This window comes from Bos grunniens, chromosome 26 (assembly GCF_055505025.1).
Source record: "Bos grunniens cultivar Pamir isolate PY7600 chromosome 26, Bosgru_T2T1.0, whole genome shotgun sequence".
NCBI classification, from domain to species: domain Eukaryota; kingdom Metazoa; phylum Chordata; class Mammalia; order Artiodactyla; family Bovidae; genus Bos; species Bos grunniens.
Window position 1 is genome coordinate 32497742 of NC_141190.1, and position 20996 is coordinate 32518737.

The window sequence follows — 20996 nt, forward strand, 5'->3', positions numbered from 1 at the left end:
GACAAGCTGGTTCATTCCCATGCCTTGGTTTCCCCATCTGGCAAATGGGCATGATACGATAAATCTTACCTCCTGGGTTGCGGGAGTTGTGCATAATACCCCTAGGGCGCCTGGCACTGTGTCTGACGCCCAGTGAGTGCTCAGCTCAATCAGTGGTCATCTGTCATGGAACTGTCCCCTGCACCAGCTTGCTTTCAGCGTACCCCTGCAGCCTCAACCCCAAAGTCAATGCCTCCACGTCCCCTTCGAGTGTGAGGGGGGACTGAGCCGAGAGGGACTTCCCTCCCACCCGGGGGAAAGCCCTGCCGCAACCCGGGGTTCCCGGGAGAGAACGAGCTCGACCCCCACGCCGGCACGAGCCGGGCCCACCGCTCAGGGGGAAACACGGAGGGAGCTCGAGAGAGAGAGAGCGCCGAGGCGAGCGAACTGCCGGGCAGCTGGCGGGAGCCGCACGGGGTCCGGCGAGAGGGCGATCACGCACCTGTCCCGGCGCTCCCGGCCCCAGCAGCCTCCCGCAGCCCGTTCCCGCCCTGGCCGCTCGCACCCGCAGCTCCGCCGGCTATAGCGCTGCAGCTGCCAGCATTTCAAGCCTCAGCCGGCGCTGCTGCGCCGTCGCGCCCTGATGACGCAACGAGGGGGACGAGAGTGACAGGCGCAGCCCACACTGGCCAGTTCCGGGCGGGCAAGGGCTGGGGACCCACGCTGCGGGCCACTCGGGCGTCGTGCACCGCAGCGGGTGGATCTGAGATTAGCAGGTGTGCTCGCAAGTGTGTCTGTGTGGTGTGTGGCCAGGCGTGTGCTGCCTAGTCGCGCGGCGATTCTGCCTGGGCGCGGAGTCACGTGAGTGTGTGTGGGCCTGTCTGCGTCTTGTGAACGCTGCTCTTCGGAAAGTTTGAATCTCCGCCCGGCTCCTCTGGGAGCATGCACGTGGGCCGTCTGAGTTTACTTGTATAGGTGTGGGCCGTCTTCTTTGTGAGATTTGTAAGACTGCAGAACTTTCTGGGCATGAGAGAGGTGGGGACTGGAAAGGCCCTGTTGGGTAATTTTCCGAGGAATTCAAATAGAAACAAATAAGGCTTGGAAGAACCTGAGTCCAGATTTCCCGGCCTTGAGTCCTTGAAACAAAATAGCAAGGAGCATGAAGAGTTTTTTCCACAATATTTGTCTTGCCATTGACAAGGTCAGTGGTTATAAAGAGATTAATCATTTATTGATAGAAGGTAAAAGATAACCTTTTACCTGCACTTGAACAACAGGCATGCCATGTGAAGTAGCAAATGGGGAGGGGGGATGGGCTTCCCTGGTGGCTCAGGGTAAGAATCCGCCTACAATGCAGGACACATGGGTTCAATCCCTGGGTCAGGAAGATCCCCTGGAGGAGGGAATAGCAACCCACTCCAGTATTCTTGCCTGGAAAAATCCCATGAACAGAGGAGCCTGGTGGGCGACATAGCATAAGAGTGGGACTGGACTGAGCACCCACATAGGCAGCAGATGGAGATACAAAGATGATTAAGGCATAATCCCTGTCCTGGCACCTCTGCCACCAGTCCTTACCTCTTCTGCACACATGAACCCTAACCCTCTCTGCCAGACAATCTCTGTCTCTGTCCACCCATCAGAAACCATCCAGAGCTCCCCACAGTCCAAATACCTAAGCCTAGCATCGAAGACTTTCACAGAGAAGCCTCTTCTTTCCCCACCGTTCTCCATCAGGAGCCCCTTCCTTTAGCCTCTCTGATTTTCCCTCATCAAGCCCTGGGCACTGGTACTCCTAATTGTGCTCACACCACTCTCCCCTAAATTTGACAGTTCTTTGCTAAACTAGGTCTCCAAGCCTTCCCTCATCTTGTCCGCCCTCTATACTCACACTGTCAAGTGAAATCTCACAGATTTCCTGTGGTACCACACCTTGGGTCTTTATCAGTTTGTGTCATTCCTCCACAAGATCATGAACTCATCATCAGTGCTTGTTTCCCAGGTAACGCTACAATGTATTCTTGTAGGAAACACTAAGTAAATACTTGTTGAAGCTGAGGAACAAGAAGTGAAAGAAGCATTACTTCCCTTGCACTTTCTACTGTTTATAAATCCATCCCCAAACAATTCAAAACAGCAGGAGTGCTTATTCATTTTAAAAAAGATTTTGAGCTTCTTGAAGTCAAGGACCCTGTTTTTATTCAACCCTTCTCCACACAAACACACACAAACACACACACACCTTTGCCCCAAGCACACACCTAAGTATTCAAGGCCAATGTTGACTAAATAAGATGAATTCTCATCCCCAAATATCATGAAATTTGTGTACAGATTACTGGCCCCTGACATGAAAGAAAGAAAAGGAGGGAAGAAAATAGAGGAAAGTCACAGGATTTGAAGTCACTGTTAAAGAGAAAGTAATGAGAAATGAAGTACAGTATCACAGGAATGAAAATGTAAGCTAGAGGGGAAAATTAGTTGTCTTACATAGACTTCATTTGTATGCAACTCTTCTGTAACACCCGTTGCACAAAAGTTTACTTCACCCAAAGGAGATGTGGATTGTGAAGCACAGATTACTTAATGAGGATTGTTTTGGAAACAAGTGACAACCTTGGCAGTCTTTCATCAACAGAACAGCAATAATTTATAGTAATCTAGATGCAGTCTAGCCAGCCAAGGCAGAGCAACAAGAACTAAATTTACTCTCCTGCTAACACGAGAGCAAAAACAAAACAAGCAAAATATATTAAAAAGGCAGCTGTGCAGGACAGTGCTCCATAAGGGAAGGGAGATGAACAAGGTTAAACACTGTGATTGCCTCAGCTTACTGCCTAGAAAGAGTTGCCAGTCTATAGTGCAGACAGAGTAATCCAGGAAGAACTAGGCAGACTTTCTGAGTTGAGGAGTTAGAACCAGGAGACCAGGAAGACCAAAACAGTTGGAGTTGGGAGAAGAGTACCAGAGAGGTGTTCTTGTTCCCACAAGGCAGAGGGAAAAGATGCCCAGTGAACCTACAGGACCAGGAATATAGGGCTTGATTCTGGCCCCTAGACTGGAAAATCTCATAATTTGTAACTCAGAAAGTCCCTCAGTGCTCAGTTGCATCTGACTCTGTGACCTCATGGACTGTAGCCCGCCAGGCTCCTCTGTCCATGGAATTTTCCAGGCAAGAATACTGGAGTGGTTTGCTATGCCCTCCTCCAGGGGATCTTCCTGACCCAGGGATCAAACCCATGTCTCCTGCATCTCCTGCATTGGCAGGTGGATTCTTTACCACTGAGCCACCTGGGAAGCCCCTTGCCTCAGTAGTGGGGTAAAACTAATCCTAGAATAAACACTGCTCTGGTCCTACCTAACAAATAAAAATAAAATCAAACTTTCCAAAGCAGAATGTCCCAAAACAAAGCACAAGAATACTTATAGGAAGTCAGAAATATTTAGCATCCAACAAGGTAAAATTCACAATGTTGTCCTTCCAATCAAAAGTCATCAGGCATGCAAAATGAAGCAGGAAGCAGCAATGAACCACAGTAAGCAGAAAAGTTAATTAATTGAAAGAATCCCAGAAATGACAGGTGATAGGCTTGGTAAATACAGACACTAAAAAATACTTACAACTATATTCTGTAAGTCCAAGAAAGTAGAGGAAATATTAAACGTATTAAGTAGATCTGGAAAACCTAAAAAGATCCAAGCGAACTTTGTGGCCAACCCAACTCTTGAAGGTCAACTGTGGTAAGTTAAAGATGTATACTCCAACTCTTAAAACAACTGCCATAAAAGCAAAATAAAGAGTTGTAGCTAGTACATCAATGAAGAAAATAAAGCAGAATCATTTTTAACAAGTCACTCAATGAATCCAAAAGAAGGCAGTAAGTGAGTAGAAAGGGGGAGGAATGGATTGATAAAGAGAAAACACATAGCAAGATGGCAGATTTAAATTCATGCATGTAGGTAATTATCTCAGTCAAAAGGCAAAGATTGTCAGACTGGAGAAGAAAGAAAGAAAGAATCAGCTGTATGTCAGCTATTAAAATCACTTTAGATGTAAAGACAAATTGGTTAAACAATTGAAAAATAAGCCTCCAATTAAAATAAATAAAATTATATTAAAAAAGAAAAATAACGTACCATGCTAATGCTAATCAAAAGAAATATGGGTAGCTATATTACTGTCATAAAAAATACATTTCGATACAAAGAATATTACCAGAAATAAAGAAGATCATTTCATAATGATAAAGGAATCAATCCAACAAGGGGGGAAATGATTTTAAATATTTATGTCTAATACAGAGCTTCCAAATATATGAATCAAAAACTGACAATCTTGCAAGGAGAAATAGAAAAATCCATGACTATAAACAGCAGTTCAATCTCTCTCTCCATGACCGAGCAAGTAGGCAGAAAATCAGTAAAGATATTTAAACCTTGTACAATACCATCGACCAGCTTGGCCTAATTGACATTTATAGAACACTACATCCATCAATAGAATATCATTTTTTCAAGTGAATACAGAACGTGTTTTAGTAAAACTTGCCATAAAACAAGACTCAATAGACTTAAGGTTTCAAATCACATGAAACATACTCTGACCACAATGGAAATTAGAAATCATTAATTTAGACATACCTGGAAAATTTCCAAATATTTGGAAACTAACATGTTTTAGAAAAACAAAAACAGACCAAAAAACACCCCATGGTTTGAACAAATAAGAATGAAAATTAGAAACTAGTCTGAACTGAATGGTGGTGAGAACACCCCTTATAAAGGCTGGGACTCTTAACACCTTGAAATACCACCTTGAAATCAGTGATTGGAATTGAGAACTGTCTTTTCTTCTAATACAGATATTTTACTGCTATAAACGTCTCGCTGAGTATGGCTTCAGCTACATCTGTCAAATTATAACACGTGCTTTTTTTTTCCTCTGTGAGAGTATTATGAGCAACAATGTCAACTGACTTGCCAAAATTCAGTGATAAAATATCTATGACATTCCATGATCTCAGATATAACAATTACTCTATCAGAAACTTTTATAGGAAATAAAGTTTGTCCTGTCTTACTCTTACTGAATCCATGCTGTTCTCATCATCTGCTTTCCTCTAGATTCACTTCCTTTTTTTATAAATATGTATAGAACTCCTACTGCCTGCCAGGCAGCATAGAATGAGACCATCTAGAAAACAAACTCCTGTTTGATTATTGTGTCCCAAAAGATTCTAAAAGCAGCATCAAGTTCAGTAGACTGTGGCCTCTAGAACTCTGTTGATTTGGAGCAAACACTGAGACCCCTCAGTCTGCTATCCATTCCTTGCAGGTTCCTGGCTATCTGAAGCCTGATTTTATTCAGGGTGATCTTTTGTCCAGCCCTGAAATAATAGTGAATCAGAGTATCTGAGTTAATGATGATAATCTTGCTTTCTACTATTCTAACTGTTCCTGCAGCCAAGATGGTCTTATGATCCAGTTCTGGGCAATGACACCTAAAAGAAAATCAAACTTGAGGATTTCTGGAAAAGCCTTTCTTTCCTGGTAAAAGATAACTGATACATTTGGCATGGTTCTTTTTCAATCTTTTCCGTATTTGCTCTGCAACTTATTATCCAAACCCCACACTACTAATCACACAAGACTGGTTTTTAAGCCACTTAAATCTTGTTTTCTGTTGCATGTTCTGTCGCTCAGTCATGTCTTACTCTTTGTGACCCCATGGACTGTCACCCACCAGGCTCCTCTGTCCATGGGATTTTCCAGGCAAGAATACCAGAGTGGGTTGCCATTTCCCACTGCAGGGTATCTTCCCAACAAATTGCATTCCTGACTCATCTTTAATTTTTAAGCACAGTCCTGGCTGCTAGAGTAACTCAGGTATATGGAGGGGAAAGAGTGTTGAGAAATAGTCCCTGCTAGTGTATCACCCTGGGGAATGGCAATGGATGTGACCTTGGAGCCTGCCATTTAGAAAGTACCTTAGGCCAGGAGAGAATGGGACCCCGCCCCCTTCCCTGATTCACATTTACAACATTTATGACAGAACCGGTACTTCAATTTGACTGAAAATGGCTTCACAATAGACTAAGTTAAAAACTTCAAATAAGCCAGGCAGGAGGCAATCTAGCTTCTGGGAAAGTTGCCTTGGCAACTTCCTTCAAGCTTGGCAGAAGCCTTCAAGCCTCTGCTTGACAGAGCTTCTGCTTGATAGCCCACCCTGACCCAGGAAGGAAGGTGGGCAGAAACTAGGTAGGGTTCCAGGCTTTTGGTCACTAGCAAGGCCTCAGGCCCTGATGGCTCAGCAGGTAAAGAATCCTCCTGCAATGCAGGAGACACAGGAGATACAGGTTGGATCTTTGGGTTGGGAAGATCTGCACTACAGGAGACACAGGAGATGCGGGTGGGATCCCTGGGTTGGGAAGATCTCCTGGAGTAGGAAATGGCTACCCACTCCAGTATTCTTGCCTGAAAAATCCTATGGACAGAGGAGACCAGTGGGCTACAGTCCAAAGGGTCGCAAAGAGTCAGACATGACTGAGTGACTATGGATGTTAGGGCCTCAGGGCAGGACACTGGTTCTAGAGTTGGAAGTGGGACACTGGATCAGTAACTGCTAGAACTGGGTAATTAAGGAATTAGCTTCCCAGTTACTTGTGTGTGTGTGTGTGTGTGTGTGTGTTTTCAGTTTATAATTGTTAGCTCATTCTTAAGAAAGGAAAATTATTTCTCCTTCTTCTAGGGGTGTAGCCAGGCTCTGTGGTTTAAGTCCCAAGGTTCTGTTGAAGGAGCCTAAGTCAGTGCCATTAGCAGTCTTTCTGTTCCTGAAAGAAGACAAAATCTGAAGGGACCTTTGCTTTCCCTGTGCAATCAAGCTAGATTGGGTGAGAGGGAGAGGTTGTCTTGAGTAGGAAGGGGTGGGGTGGGGAGAGTCCACGAGGCATGGACGCTGCAATGAAACTCCAAGAGCACCTGGTCACCTGTGACCAATATTAGATAAAGTAATGGGAAGGGCTTCTCCAAGTGAGGAGCAGCTACGTTGAGGCGAGGATGTGAGAAGCACGGGAAAGAAGACCAGAAAAGATCTTTCCAAGAAGAAGGGACTATACCTGCCAAAGCCCCAAAGGAAGACAGAGCTTGGCAGAGAGAACTGGACAAAAGCCAGTGCGGGTTGGAGGGAGTGAGGGAGAAGGTGGTGGAGGGAGGGGTTGGGAAGACGGAAGGGGCCAGATAGAGCAGGGCTTTTTAAGCCATTGTAAGAAGTTTGGAAAATCAGAAAGAAAGTGATGACGTGTCACAAATGTTGAGGAGGAATCCACATGCCCTTTACCCTATAAAGATTAGAGAAGAATGCATCAAAACAAACCCAGGTCTCAGGACTCAGACAGCCTGGAGAGAGAAATGAGCCTTGATTCAGGAGCTTTGGGGGAAGCAGAGGCCTGCCTGGTGCAAATTGGCCTCAGAGCATCTAGGTAAGAGGTAAGTCAGTACATTTTGTAAGCTGCCACTCACTAGGCAATTATTACATGCCAAGCACAGTTCTTAGTACTTCATAGGCATGATCGCAAGCAATTCTTTGTATTAGTCACAGTGCAGTATGGAAAAGAGCCCGTGCCAGACAGCCACTAGAGAACTTGAGTAGAGTTCTACTCAGACAGTTCTTAGAAGAACAGAAAGGACCAAAGAGGAAAGTGATCTTCTTAGCAATAGAAGATCACTACCTCCCCTGGGGCTGGAGGGACAAAGCCAGGTGCTAACAGAGCCAGGAACCAGAACCAACTAGGCAACAGCCGGGACCAAGGAGAGACAGGCCGCCCACGAGGAGCCGAAATCACACTGGACATGTCCCTAGAGAAAGAGGGGGCCACCCTCCCTGGCTTTAACCCCTTTCCGGCCTCCCATCACCTGCCAGTCCTCCTATTGGCTGAAGTAAACATCAAGGGAGTCTAAGGAATGAAGGTGCAGGGGCTACCTCCCCCACTCGCTCCCCAGCCCCTCCCCAGACAAGCAGTAGAGTCGAGGAGGGTGGCGACTGGATCTGAAAGCAAACAGGCAAATAAGGTGCCTGTCCTCCTGGCAGCCCCAAGAGCCAGGAACTATAAATCCCCATTTTCCATATGGGAAAACTGAGGCACAGGGAGAGGTAGATCTGGTATGTGGAAGAACCCCAATTTGAAATCAGTTGCCTCCAATTCTAGAGCGCAAATGTATGACTGATATGTTATTTAGTCAGTGTAGATGAGAGCTGGAGAGTTAGGACTGGGCCACCAGATCCCAGGTGTGAAAAGCATATCTTCATGTTAAACTGCACTCCATAAAGGAGCTGAGGATAGTGATACTCATAGGGGGTTGAGTATCACTCAGCTGAGTAAAAACTGAGCTGCTGCCAGTCAGGATATCCCCAGTGGACTAACCCCGAGTCCTTCCAGCAGAATGTCTGAGAGTTATACCAGGACTTTGAAGACAGACCACCTAGGTTCCAGTCATGAAAGTGAAGTGAAAGTCACTCAGTCATGTCCAACTGTTTGTGACCCCCGTGGACTATACAGTCCCTGGAATTCTCCAGGCCAGAATACTGGAGTGGGTAGCCTTTCCCTTCTCCAGGGGATCGTCCCAACCCAGGGATTAAACCCAGGTCTCCCACACTGCAGGCTGATTCTTTACCAGCTAAGCCACAAGGGAAGCCCAAGAATACTGGAATGGGTAGCCTATCCCTTCTCCAGCAGATCTTCCTGACCCAGGAATCAAACCAGGGTCTCCTGCATTGCAGGCGGATTCTTTACCAACTGAGCTACTAGGTTCCAGTCAGAGTTCTGCCATTTACCAGCTGTGCGACCCTGGGAAAGTTATTTAACCTCTCTGAGTCCCTATTCTCTCATTTAAAAAGTGGATTTGCTACATATGTACACCTATGGCTAATTCATGTTGATGCATGGCAGAAATGAAACCAATATCATAAAGCAATTATCCTTCAATTCGAAATAAAGAAAAAAATTTTTAAAAGGTGGATTTGCTAACAAAACCTTACTTACTGGGTTACTTTGAGGTAAAATGAAATAATGTATACAAATAATTAGCATATTGCCTGCCAAGTGGTGAGATTTACTAGATAGAGGGCAATGGCACCCCACTCCAGTACTCTTGCCTGGAAAATCCCATGGACGGAGGAGCCTGGTAGGCTGCAGTCCATGAGGTCGCTAAGAGTCCGACACAACTGAGCGACTTCACTTTCACTTTTCACTTTCATGCATTGGAGAAGGAAATGGCAACCCACTCCAGTGTTCTTGCTTGGAGAATCCCGGGGACGGTGGAGCCTGATGGGCTGCTGTCTATGGCGTTGCACAGAGTTGGACATGACTGAAGCGACTTAGCAGCAGCAGCAGCAGCTATTATTATGATTGTTGTTAGTCTCCTCTTGCATAGACTCAAGAGACAAAAGAGATATCCTATTCCTTTGAGCTGAAATCCTGGCAAAGTATTTGTCCTGAAACCTTCCAAACTCATTTGAGCCATTAAGGTTACTTTGTTCGGGAGAGAATGTCATGGTATTGGTCAGGATGGGCTAGGTTGCAATTCAGTAACAAATGTCTCAGAGTCTTGCAACAAAGATTATCTACCTATGCTACATGGCAACTGTGGGTTATTACAAGGGCTTATAAGGTCACTGAGGGAGGCTCCAACTTGACATGTGCTTCCTCCATTGCTGAGGCTGGGACCAGAGAGTGTAGTGAGCCATGCAGTAGGTCTTAATTCACATCACTTCTGTTCCCATTTCATTAGATAAAGCATCATATGTAAGCAAGAGAGTGAAGAAGTGTAATCCCACCACGTGCCCAAAACAAGGTAACTAAACATTTATGAACAACCCTAGTGACTATCAGAACAACCTCAGTGAATCTTTTGATTGGGCTGGATAAAGCAAAGGCCCCAGTCTGGAATGAAAAGATTCAGGAGCCTCTAACAGGCCAGAACTACCCTATATGACATTATAAAAGTCTGTCTCTTTTGAGAAATGTTTTTGTTGTGGTAAAAGTCACACAACATAAAACTATTTTAACCATATTTAACACTACATTTCAGTGGCACTAAGTACATTCACAATGTTGTACAACTCTCACCATCATCCATCTCCCAAATTTTTCACTAAAACGAAGAGTTTCCTAAACTGAAACTCTGTCCCCATTAAACACAAAGTCCCCCTTCCCCCATCCCATCCCCCACTCCCCCACGCCAGTCCCTGGCATCTACCAATGTACCTTCTGACTTTATGGATTTGGCTATTCTAGGTACCTCATATAAGTGGAATCAAACAATATTTGTCTGTACCTACTGTGTATTAGAATGCAGTTTTTAGGTTGACTTAATGTATGCCCTACAATTAGGTTTCTTCTTCCCCCCTCTGCTACACAGTAGGTTCTCATTAGAAATCTATTTTATGCATAGCCATGTGTACATGCTTATCCCAGTCTCCCAATTTATCCCCCTTTTTTCCCTGTTGGTGTCCATACATTCTTTCTCTATATCTGTGTCTCTATTTCTGCTTTGCAAATAAGTTCACCTCTGCTATTTTTTCTAAAAGTTTGCCTTCATTGTGCCTAGAATTGCACCTCTGAAGACATTATGTCTTTTAGGAAAACCTTTTCTTTCTAAATATTGCTTAAGACCACTTCTCTGAAAATCACTGTCGGTTGTTGGAACATATGATCCAAGATGGTTTGTGGAGCTGAGTTGCTGACTGAAAACAAAGCATCTTGTCTTCTGAAAGAGGGATCCTAGTGTGGGCTAGATTGTGCTTGCCCAGACTTACCGAGGACTTTTGTACTGTTGCATAACCTGCTGAGTAGTGTTGAGCAAGCTCAAGCTATGGGTGTAAGCCTTTTCTCAGCTTTCACAACCAACCCCATGTCCTGCTGGATTGCTTTCTACCTACCTGAGTATTTTTTCTTGGCATCTTTTGCTAGCTCAAGGCCCTCCTTCATTCTCATTTCACACTCTGTCCTTAGCAGACCAGGAACCTAGGAGTTGTTCTTAACTTCTTCCCACATTCAATCCAATACTAACATCTGACAATTTTACCTCAGCTTTCAAACTCATCTCCTTTTATCTTCCTCTCTACCTGAACTGTGTTGTTTGAGGACCTCACCATCTTCCCTGGAAGCATAACAGCTAACGACTAGGATGCCTCAGGTCTGCTTTCTACCCATCACCCTCCCAAACATGCCACACATCAGCCAGGATGAACATTTGAAAGTACAACACAGACAGTGTCAAACACCTCCATTTCTCTGCCTGATCCCCACTCCAACTGATGAAAATCTTTTCAATTATTCCTTTAGAACTGCCAGTGCCTGGCACATTCCATCCTTGTTAATCTCACCACCCTCATCTCTCTCCACTTGCCCTCTTTTTCTCTGACTTCAGTCACTGTGGCTTTCTTTTGGTTCCTAAGAAAAAGGGACTCTGCTCTCCCTTTGCACAAACTACCTTCTCTGCCAGCAGTGATCTCCCCCACAACTCTCTTTTTCCTCCCACTTATGCTTCATAACATAGTTCAAATCTCACCTCCTCATGAAAAGCTTTTTGACCCTCAGACTAAGGCAGGTCCCCTGTCATACGCTTCTTCTCCAGGGAACGTATCACAATTATAATGAACGTTAATTAATTGTAGAATTAGCCATATATAATTAGCCATCGTCTCTCCCTCTTAAATGTCTATCTTAACATCTCCCATCCCCTTCCTTTGTATCCCTAGCGCCTAATAGTGCCGTGTGCAAAACAGATGTTTAAGAATCTATTTGTTAAATGTCTAAATACAAGACACAATTAATTAACAATTAATAAAGGAGGTGTGAGTGGCTATTACACCTGTCAAGAGTCCTGGACAGATAGCTCCAGGGACAGAAGTATTCAAGGAGAGGTATATGAACCTAGAGTTTTAGGGGCTCAGGACTTACGTGTCTTGGGGAAGGCATGTACCCAATCTGATAGGAAGGTAGGAAGCAGATTTCCCATTCCTCTCCCACACCCACTTCCTGAGCCATAGTAGTGGGAACAATATAATGCAAGGGAGAACGGGGCCCAGCTCCTCAGTGGTAACCAGCAACACAGTGGGAGGTGGCCCACCATGGATAAGAACGCCAGACCGAGAGCGAGGCAAAGCGCACAAGTGCCCTATAAACTTAAAGGAAGGAATTGGAAAACACTTGAAAGGGAAAGCTAGACATGGCTGGAGACAGACTTATTTTTATTTTCTTCTCCTAGAATCAGTCTTTGTCAAAAAGGAAAAAAAAAATCATGAAGAGGACAAGGAGAAACAAAACTGCTGCTGCTGCTGCTGCTAAGTCGCTTCAGTCATGTCCGACTCTGTGCGACCCCAGAGACGGCAGCCCACCAGGCTCCCCCGTCCCTGGGATTCTCCAGGCAAGAACACTGGAGTGGGCTGCCATTTCCTTCTCCAATGCATGAACGGAAAAGTGAAAGTGAAGTCGCTCAGTCGTGTCCGACTCCTAGTGACCCCATGGACTACAGCCTACCAGGCTCCTCCGTCCGTGGGATTCTCCAGGCAAGAGTACTGGAGTGGGGTGCCATTGCCTTCTCCAATGCATGAAAGTGGAAAGTGAAAGTGAAGTCGCTCAGTCATGTCCGACTCTTAGTGACCCCATGGACTGCAGCCCACCAGGCTCCTCCGTCCATGGGATTCTCCAGGCAAGAGTACTAGAGTGGGGTGCCATTGCCTTCTCCGGAAACAAAACTACTCTGCATTTTTTCTTTTTTTCTAATGAGTTCAAAGTCAGCTAGCAACTTACTTATTAAATCTAATTAGAGGAAGGATCAATTGCAGTTTAACAAAGGCTCATTTTTAGAACATTTTTAAATAAATTTACTTTCATTACTTTTGGGGACATAGACGTTCTAAGATTTTCTTTTGGGAAAGTTATTCTCCTGTGTATTCTAAACATACTCCTTAAAACTATCTCTTTTAACTTACAGTTTTCCCAAAAGAAAATCTGTTCAAAGTAAAGAGTGTTATCAACCCAGTTGCCAGTGATCTAAATTACCTGATATAAAGTGAAACCCCAATAAGCATAATACAGTTGACTGTGGCTTTAACCTAATATATTCTGCTGGTCATCATCATATTATTCCATAAAATATTTGAAATTTGTTGCAAGGATGACCTTCAACATGAAGTAAGGAATTAAATAACAGGCTTTCCGTAATTGAGGGTCATAGGTTGAAATCCTCTCTCCACTTTGTCATTCTGCTGGCTTGGTGTGGGATTAAGTCTGACCCTTCACTCAATTAAGATGATTATACATCACCTGTTCCCATTGCATATTCAATTTTGCTTAGAAGATGGCAAAACATTTCCCCCTTTATGAAATTATGTCAAGTGATTTTTTCTCAGGGTCTCTGTTCTAGCCCTGTGTTCCTATCTTACCTCTGTATGTAAATTTAGCCCACATACATGAATTGTAGAATTCCTAGTAGCCACTAGAAGATATGGGTGGAATTAAACAAACCTTAATATCCACAATGTTGGTTTTCCTATAGATTATTTATAAGTGATTTTCTTAGCGAACAGGCCATCTAAATTTCTAGGTCACCTTCTCATTAATTGTTGAATAAATATAATCTAGGCAAAGGGTGAATTATGTCTAAAGTCCCATCAACTGATCAACTCCTGGAATGAAAGAACTTTAGCCTCCCAAAGATAAGGCTTAGCTATCTTTAAGCTCTACAGGGCAATAGTATGCCTTACGTACACAGCAGAAATTTCTTAGTGATAATAATAGCTACAATAATAAAATTATCTACTTGCTCAGTCACCACACTTTATAAACCATTGTGATTCAGCTAAATTCAAACTAAGTAGTCAGCTGGCTCTCCTCTTCACATGACCTGCAATCTGTTTTTATTTATGAAACCAGAGCTACCACCTTTAAAAATCCTGTCATTAATGAATTCTGGGCTTCATGGTTACAACATGGCCACTATTCAGACACATCCAAAATGATACTTATTCTGAACTATTAATTACAGCTGGACAAACTATATTATCCAGAACAATGAAGGGTCTTGGGATGCTGAATATAAAACTTAATGTATGGTTTTAATCTCTGCGTGCTTCATTTCCCTCATCTGTAAAATGAGACCAATAATTGTGCAGGCTTTATAGAGTTACTCTGAGGAATAAAAGTTAAAATCCATACGGCTCTAGGACGATGTCTGTGAGAACTATATAATGTTTGCAGTCATGATAAATATTCCCAGGAAAATGTGCGGGTCCTCTAAAAGGAAGGCTGCATTTGATCCAATTATCAATCCCACTTGCTTTCACAGATCATGCTTGATAAATGTGATCTTTGAGAATCACCGGCTTCCCCAGCTCCAACTCAACAAATTTTCCTTTTCCACTTACAAAAGTTCTAGAATTTTCCTTTGAAACTCACACTATAGATTGAGTCAGTAAAGTCTTTAAAGCAGTAGTTTGTAACTTCTTGGAATCAGGGAAACCTTTGAGAGTCTAATGAAACTCTAGACTTTCTCCTTTTAAAAAAATGTATATGTAAAAAGTTTCTATTCCATTTCAGGGGGTTCGTGACCCCCATCCGTGATCATTTATGGACCCCAGATTTTAAGAATCAGTGTTTGAAAGCATAGCTTGGAAGAGAGCCACCTTCGTATCTTGCTCTTTTAACAATGTCTGAAACCAAATGAGACAGAAACACATACTCGCACATTGTAAAGGAAGTATTAATTACTGTTAGCCAGGAGCGAAGAGGGTCAATAAATAAAGGGTTTTGATGAGGATAAAGATGACAAAGGAGGAGGAGAATGAAGAAGAGAACATGAGAGGGAGGAGGAGTCACCCCAAGTGAATCAAGGTTGATAAACTAAATGCACATTTTTATGTGTAAGTGAGCCACATAAGCAGCAGGGCTTTGAACTGGCAAATACTGTATGACTGTTATTATTGGCAACTCAAGGCAGTTTATCTGATTGTATCACAGCTTTCTTTTCAACCCCAAACAGGTACAATATTATCACTAGGATTCTTCACCCCTGTTCCTTGGCTCACATACAAAAGAAATGCTAATTATGGGAACTGAGCTATGAATTTTGAGTGACCCTAGGGACCAAATGATTATCTGGATGTCTTAAGTTGTGGGAAATTTGTTAGGAGGTTTTAAAATTACATTAACTGTTTTTTACCTTAAGTGCTCCACCTGGAGAAGCATTCAAGTCTCCTGATAAAGAATGATTTCAAAGAGGTAATAGCATTGGCCAGAAGACCTTTGGGGTGAGTCAAAGGCACTGTAAGGAGAAAAGCCCAAGCAAGGCAGGTGTGCCCAGCTGGGGTGGTGTGATGTGTTTGCCACTCTGATTCCAGCTCACTAGGCCCCCTACTCTTCTCCTGTTTCTAACAGTGATGAATGCCAGAAACCAAAAAGGAAGAATAATATATTTACAACAAAGGTCACATAACGAGGCCAAGGACTCGGTTACATTTCTGCCCCATTACGATCTTAGATTGCATCCATTCCTCTAAAAGCCATCTTCCCAGGGTCTCCAAGCAATGACATATTCTTACCTGTGCTGACTTCTGCTCCTTCATCTTCTACCATCATCACCCCCTGCTTACTGTGCCCCAGTCCCCAAGGCCATCACTTTGTTCTTGGACCATCCCAAGCTCACCTCTGGCTCAGGGCTTCTGTATTTATTGTCTCGGCCAGGAACATTCCTTCTCTAGATATTTGCATGGCTGACTCATTCTTACATTTAGGTCTCAGCTCAGGTAGCAACTGAGCTGACTCTGTCCCCTGCCTTCATACTATCCTGTTTTATTTAAAGCACTCGTCACTAGCTGGAAATAACCTCTTGATTTGTTTTCTTCATATTGTCTGTCTTCCCCACTAGAATGTAAGCTCCATGAGGGTGGGGATCATCTATGCCTTGGTCACAGCTGCAGCAGCCGAGGCTTAATGCAGAGAAAGCACTAGACATGTATCTGTTGGCCAAAGGAATGAATGATCATCATAATAGCGACATTTATTGAGCCCTTGCTCTGTGCCAGGCACAGAGCTGCAACTTTTTATAAATACTATCTCACTGAAGTCTCACAGCTACTCTCCAAGGTGAGTCTTTCTTATCCCCATGGTACAGATTAGGTATCAGAGAGGTGATGAGGCTTTTCCAATGTCAAAGTGAGTGAGTAACTAAGACCTGATTTGAACCAAGGTGTATTTAACTCCAACGCAGACACTCTAAATTAGGAATCAGTAGGCTTTTTTTTTTTTTTCTGTAAAGGGTCAGATCATAAATATTTAAGGCTTTGCAGGGTCTCTGTCACAACTACTTGACTCTGTTGTAGAAAACAAGCATGACAAGACATAAACAAAAGGATGTGGCAGCGTGCCAGCACAACTTTGTTTACAAGCGGGGGAAGGGTTTGGCCTCTAATTTACAGACCCCTCCTTTAAGTCATAATTCTAGCTATGCTTTCCTAGAAGGGGATTAAACAAAAGAGGAGGAGGGAAGTACAAGAAAAACACCACAATGTGTGCTCATCAAATAAGAAAGACAGCAAGTGAATTAACTAAGTTTAAAAAGGCAAAATAGACAATGAAATTCTGGTGGGAGTTATGACTCTCCTGATTCAACTTTTCAACTGAATTATAACCATCACTGAAGATAACAGGAGAGTTTGATGCAGACAGGGAAGCCTGGTGTGCTGCCGTCCATGGGGTCGCAGAGTCAGACATGACTGAGCCGCTGACCCACAACAAGGTATTCTGTTTGAACCACGGTCCTATTTTATTGTAATGACAGGTTATCTCACCTGCCAACATGCGAACAGACCCACATAACCTCCATCCCAGCAGGCCCAAGGTAGGCAAGATTGAAGGACAAAGTAAGCCAAGGCATTCTGATTGCTAAAACTCTTCCTCTCTCCACCACCAAGCCTGAAAACTTCAGTCTTTTCTTCCCAAGCAAATGTCTGAGTTCACTGGCAAGAGGTGAAAGATGTGACTCACAGGTCGCAGCCAACCCAGAGACACCTCTTGAAGCCTCGTTGAGGAAGTGAACATACGGGTTGCCCAGCTGTTTAATCAGAGTGGCTCTGGAGACTGAATATCAGCATTAAAGCAAAAGATCAGCTCTCCAGAACCTTGAGCCTGGGTTGAAAGGTAAGAGCTGAACTTTGGGAAGGTGAGAGGCAGGAACAAGGTGGTTTCTGTAGTGCTTAGCTGGTGCATGAGCAAAGGCTGGTGTGGGCTGGAGCCGTGGAGGACAAGGCCTCCTCACTGCACAGCTTTTCTCTCGGGCAGCCCTAAGGCATTAGAAACACGGTAGATAAAAATTCTTATTTCTATCTTACACTGAAGAAAGAATCCCTGTGGAAACAACATATGATTCTTATCTTAGACCAGTAGGTGAATTTTCCTCAGTCTGTATGCAATTTTCTAAATATGGGCTTTAAATGTTTGAATGACAAAGATTCAAACCTTAGTCAGAGTCCTGAACCTTCTCTTCTCCGAGGCCTGCATGTGTGCTTTCTTATAAAATCCAATTCTCATAAGAATGCTGCTGAGTCAGTTTAACCAGAGTCCCCACCTTTGACCTCTGATTAGGTTCCTTATCCTCTGCCATCACCCCCAGGTGACATCTGACACCTTAGACTTTCAGCAAAGAATCCTATGAGGTCAGTCCACCCAGAACCCCCCTCATCCATGATGTTTCCTCTTGGCAATTTTCTACCCACTGATCCCCAACCTGCTCCTTAGCTATAAATCCCCACTTGCCCAGGCTGTACTTGGAATTAAGCCCAGTCTCTCTCCCCTACTGCAAAATCCCATTACAGTGGTCCCCATATTTATCACAGTGGTCTTGAGTAAAGCCTGCCTTGTCATCTTGAACAAGTGCTGTTGAGTACGTTTTTTTTTTCTTCTAACACAGAAAGGCAGCTCCAGCATGGTAGAACCAGCATCTGAAGGGGAATCTAGAGATGCAAGATCTGCATTAACAAGCAATGATGTCCTGGGTACCTCTTCCCACTCTCTTTCTTTTTCTGAGCCTATTTTCTTATCAGTAACATAGCAAGTCAATTTCATACCTTTTCATCCACCTTTTTGTTGTCTGTTTAACATCTACTATATGTATTGTTATTAATAGTCATATTTAATTTCCTTTCTACTATTATACAAATTGATTTCTATCAAATACTTGGTATTTACCAGAATTGTGCCATATGCTTTCCATATGTTCTTATAGATAATTCTCACAACATCCCTATAAGGAGGAACCCTTCTGATTGCAGACTCACCAGTATGACAGCTCAGGTTCAGGACGGTAACATAAATTGCCCAAGATCAACTGGAGAGTAAGTGGCAGAGTTGGAATTTGAGCATGAACCTTTTTTCTTTGGGAATTGCACTGTCTTCATGAGCCCTGGCGCCCCTGGTCACGGTCTAAATGGAGAGGAAAAATGCAGATTCAAACTCTCTTACCTAACTTTTTATTACTGCACCACAATTTCTCTCTCTGGGTCAGTCTACAAAAGCCCAGGGTGTTTTTCCTGGAGGAGATAGTGCTGGACCTGCCAGGGATGTTCAGTGCATGGTCTTTGCCCTTTGAGACACTTAAACCCCAGGAGAGATGATAAAACCCATGACTTTATCCATGCCCCAGGAGTCCTGATAACCCACAAAGTGAGGGTTCTCTCATCCTCAATTCCTTATAGTCATTTTTGTGCTAAACCAACAGCAAGCAATGGCATCTGCAAATCTCCGGATACTGGAGAAATCTTTTCTCTCTGCTAAGGAGAGGCAGTCCCTTTATGGATGGACCAAGTCAACAGTCTAGTGATACAAGCCCTCCTTGAAACAAACAGTTAGAGATTTATTTTTTGAAATGGCATATCCATATTGGCTTGACAGGGAGGAGTTGCAGGCACGTGGTAGGATAAGAGCAGATTCCCAGAAACAGAAGAGCAAGGCTGGCAAAGTTACTGCTTTGTGCAGAGCTGGCGCTTGGGGCAGGGGAGAGAACCAAGGAATGATTTTAATTATTGAATGTCTACTGTGATCTACGTGCTTTTATATACACTAAGCATTAGGTCCTCACAATAATGTATAACGTTTCTATTTTACAGATGAGGCTAGCAAGATAGACAATGGGAATTTGCTGTATGACTCAGGGAACTCAAACAGGGGCTCTATAACAACCTAGAGGGGTGGCATGGGGAGGGAGATGGGAGGGGGGGTTCAAGAAGGAGGGGACATATGTATATCTATGGCTGATTCATGTTGATGTTTGGCAGAAACCAACAAAATTCTATAAAGCAATTATCTTTCACTTAAAAAATAAATATTTTTTCAAAAGAACATCGTTTCAATAAAAACTAACAACAACAAAAACAAAAAAAAACCCAAATAGGACTTCTAGCTCTTTTTTTTTTTTAATCTTTACCTCAGTGCCTGTGTAGACACTTTCCTACTCTAATTCAGATTTTCATGAAGCAAATGGCAGTAGAACATCAGTATATTTAGGCTGTAAAAACTAATACAGTACAGAACATACAGTCAGAGCTCAATAAAATAGGATGAATTAACAACTCCTAATGAGGTTTCTCAAACTTAGATGTCATCTGATCCAATAGTTCCCCACTGAGGATATTTGGAAATATCTGGAGACACTTCTTGTTGACACAAAACAGTGGAGGTGTACTACAGGTATCCAGTGACTAGGATGCAATGCGCAGGAAGTCCACAAAAAAATGATGACCTTTAACGTCAATAGTGCCAAGGCTGAGACATTCTAATCCAACCAAACGTGTTTCACTAGGACACCGTGACCCAGAGAGATGAAGAGACTTGTCCAGGGCCACACATCAACAGCTGGTTGGTGACAATCCCCTGGAACCTTCTATAATTGTTTCTTGCCAGACCTCAAGGCTAACCAGCCAGAAGGCTGCCTATGGTAAGAGAGATGGGTTCAGTGGGAAGGAAAGGTCATGTTGGCATAATGGCCCAGGTAAACCAAACATAATCACACCAGTTCAAAAGGACCACAACTCTTCAGTCTGGGCCATCCCCTGAATAAGCAGCAAGGAAGGTTCTGGAACTAGGAGACCAGAACTCAGAACAGAGTATTCACCTGGAAGCCTTTACTGCTCACCAGCTTCATCTTCCCACTCCTTCCTTTCCTTAGGGTTCCAAACCAAACACAACCATCAAGTCAAAAAAAAATTGTTTTTTTCTTTTAATAATTAAATAGGCAAGTTAAAAATATTAATGATTAAGTGGTCATATTAGGTCAAGTAGAAATTGCCAAAAACTGAGTCTCTCTAAAACATATTAGTCATTTGCATTGTCATTGTCATCATCAACAATTTTTTGACCTCTTATGTGTCAAGAGACATGCTGGGACCCAGGGGAGAGATGGGCAGAAGGAGAAGAGGGTCTCCACCAAAAACACACAGAAGTCATATCCTTGACCCCAAAACGCACTAAGTCCAAATGTGAGGGTCTCCTTTGCGAATGCCAGCACAGAGCAAAGCCCACATTGCAAAATGGGTCAAACAAAGCACTTCTTACAGCTAACTAGCTAGACCTTGTATGAGTCACTCATTTTAAACACCTTTTAACACAAACATTCAACTTTAGCCCAAGAATTTGGACTTTACCACCTTGTATAATATTACTGGGATCTGGTTTGCCTGGTGGACATTTTCTTCTATCCATCAAGCTTCGGGGGGGATTTTCAATGCCCTAGTAATACCTGGAATGGCAGGGTAAGCAAGTGCAATATGAGACTTCATCTAACCAGAGCAGATGCTTGCACCCCAAGGCCCTCTAACCTAAGAATGTAGACAGAGGGCAGAGGCAACTGTGAGCTAGAGTACCAGCGTCTTTTCCAGTAAGTCTCTAAGCTGCATCTCAGTGGAAGATGGGGATCTCAGTTAACACAATTCTGCAAGATCAACTTTTATCTTGAAATTTTAATGA

General features: G+C 43.5%; 1 protein-coding gene and 1 long non-coding RNA gene across 12 annotated transcripts in view; one reads left to right on the forward strand and one right to left on the reverse strand.

Moving 5' to 3' along the window:
- The window catches only part of GPAM (glycerol-3-phosphate acyltransferase, mitochondrial), a 72636-nt gene that overhangs the window by 41330 nt on the left and 10310 nt on the right, over positions 1 to 20996 (reverse strand). For 3 of the 10 annotated variants that reach the window (XR_015155786.1, XM_086379021.1, XM_086379015.1), the window contains exon 1: positions 482 to 557. The exons of 3 other annotated variants lie outside the window; for them this stretch is intronic. Coding sequence is in view for 3 of the 7 variants with exons in the window: in XM_086379012.1 (XP_086235138.1) it covers positions 15581 to 15617 (37 nt within the window). In the remaining 4 variants the exon portion in view is untranslated. Of the gene's footprint in view, positions 1 to 69; positions 558 to 15580; positions 15704 to 18313; positions 18459 to 20996 lie in introns of those variants that run through there. 4 more of the 10 variants (XM_086379020.1, XM_086379013.1, XM_086379017.1 and 1 more) reach the window with 3 other exon arrangements.
- LOC147344338 (uncharacterized) lies at positions 609 to 14205 on the forward strand. 2 transcript variants are annotated; one of them, XR_015155790.1, is made up of 3 exons: positions 609 to 755; positions 9766 to 9828; positions 12247 to 12820. It is a non-coding gene; the product is annotated as an uncharacterized LOC147344338 (long non-coding RNA). The 2 variants fall into 2 exon arrangements; XR_015155791.1 differs by lacking the exon at positions 609 to 755 and adding an exon at positions 6904 to 7464 and having other exon boundaries at positions 12247 to 14205.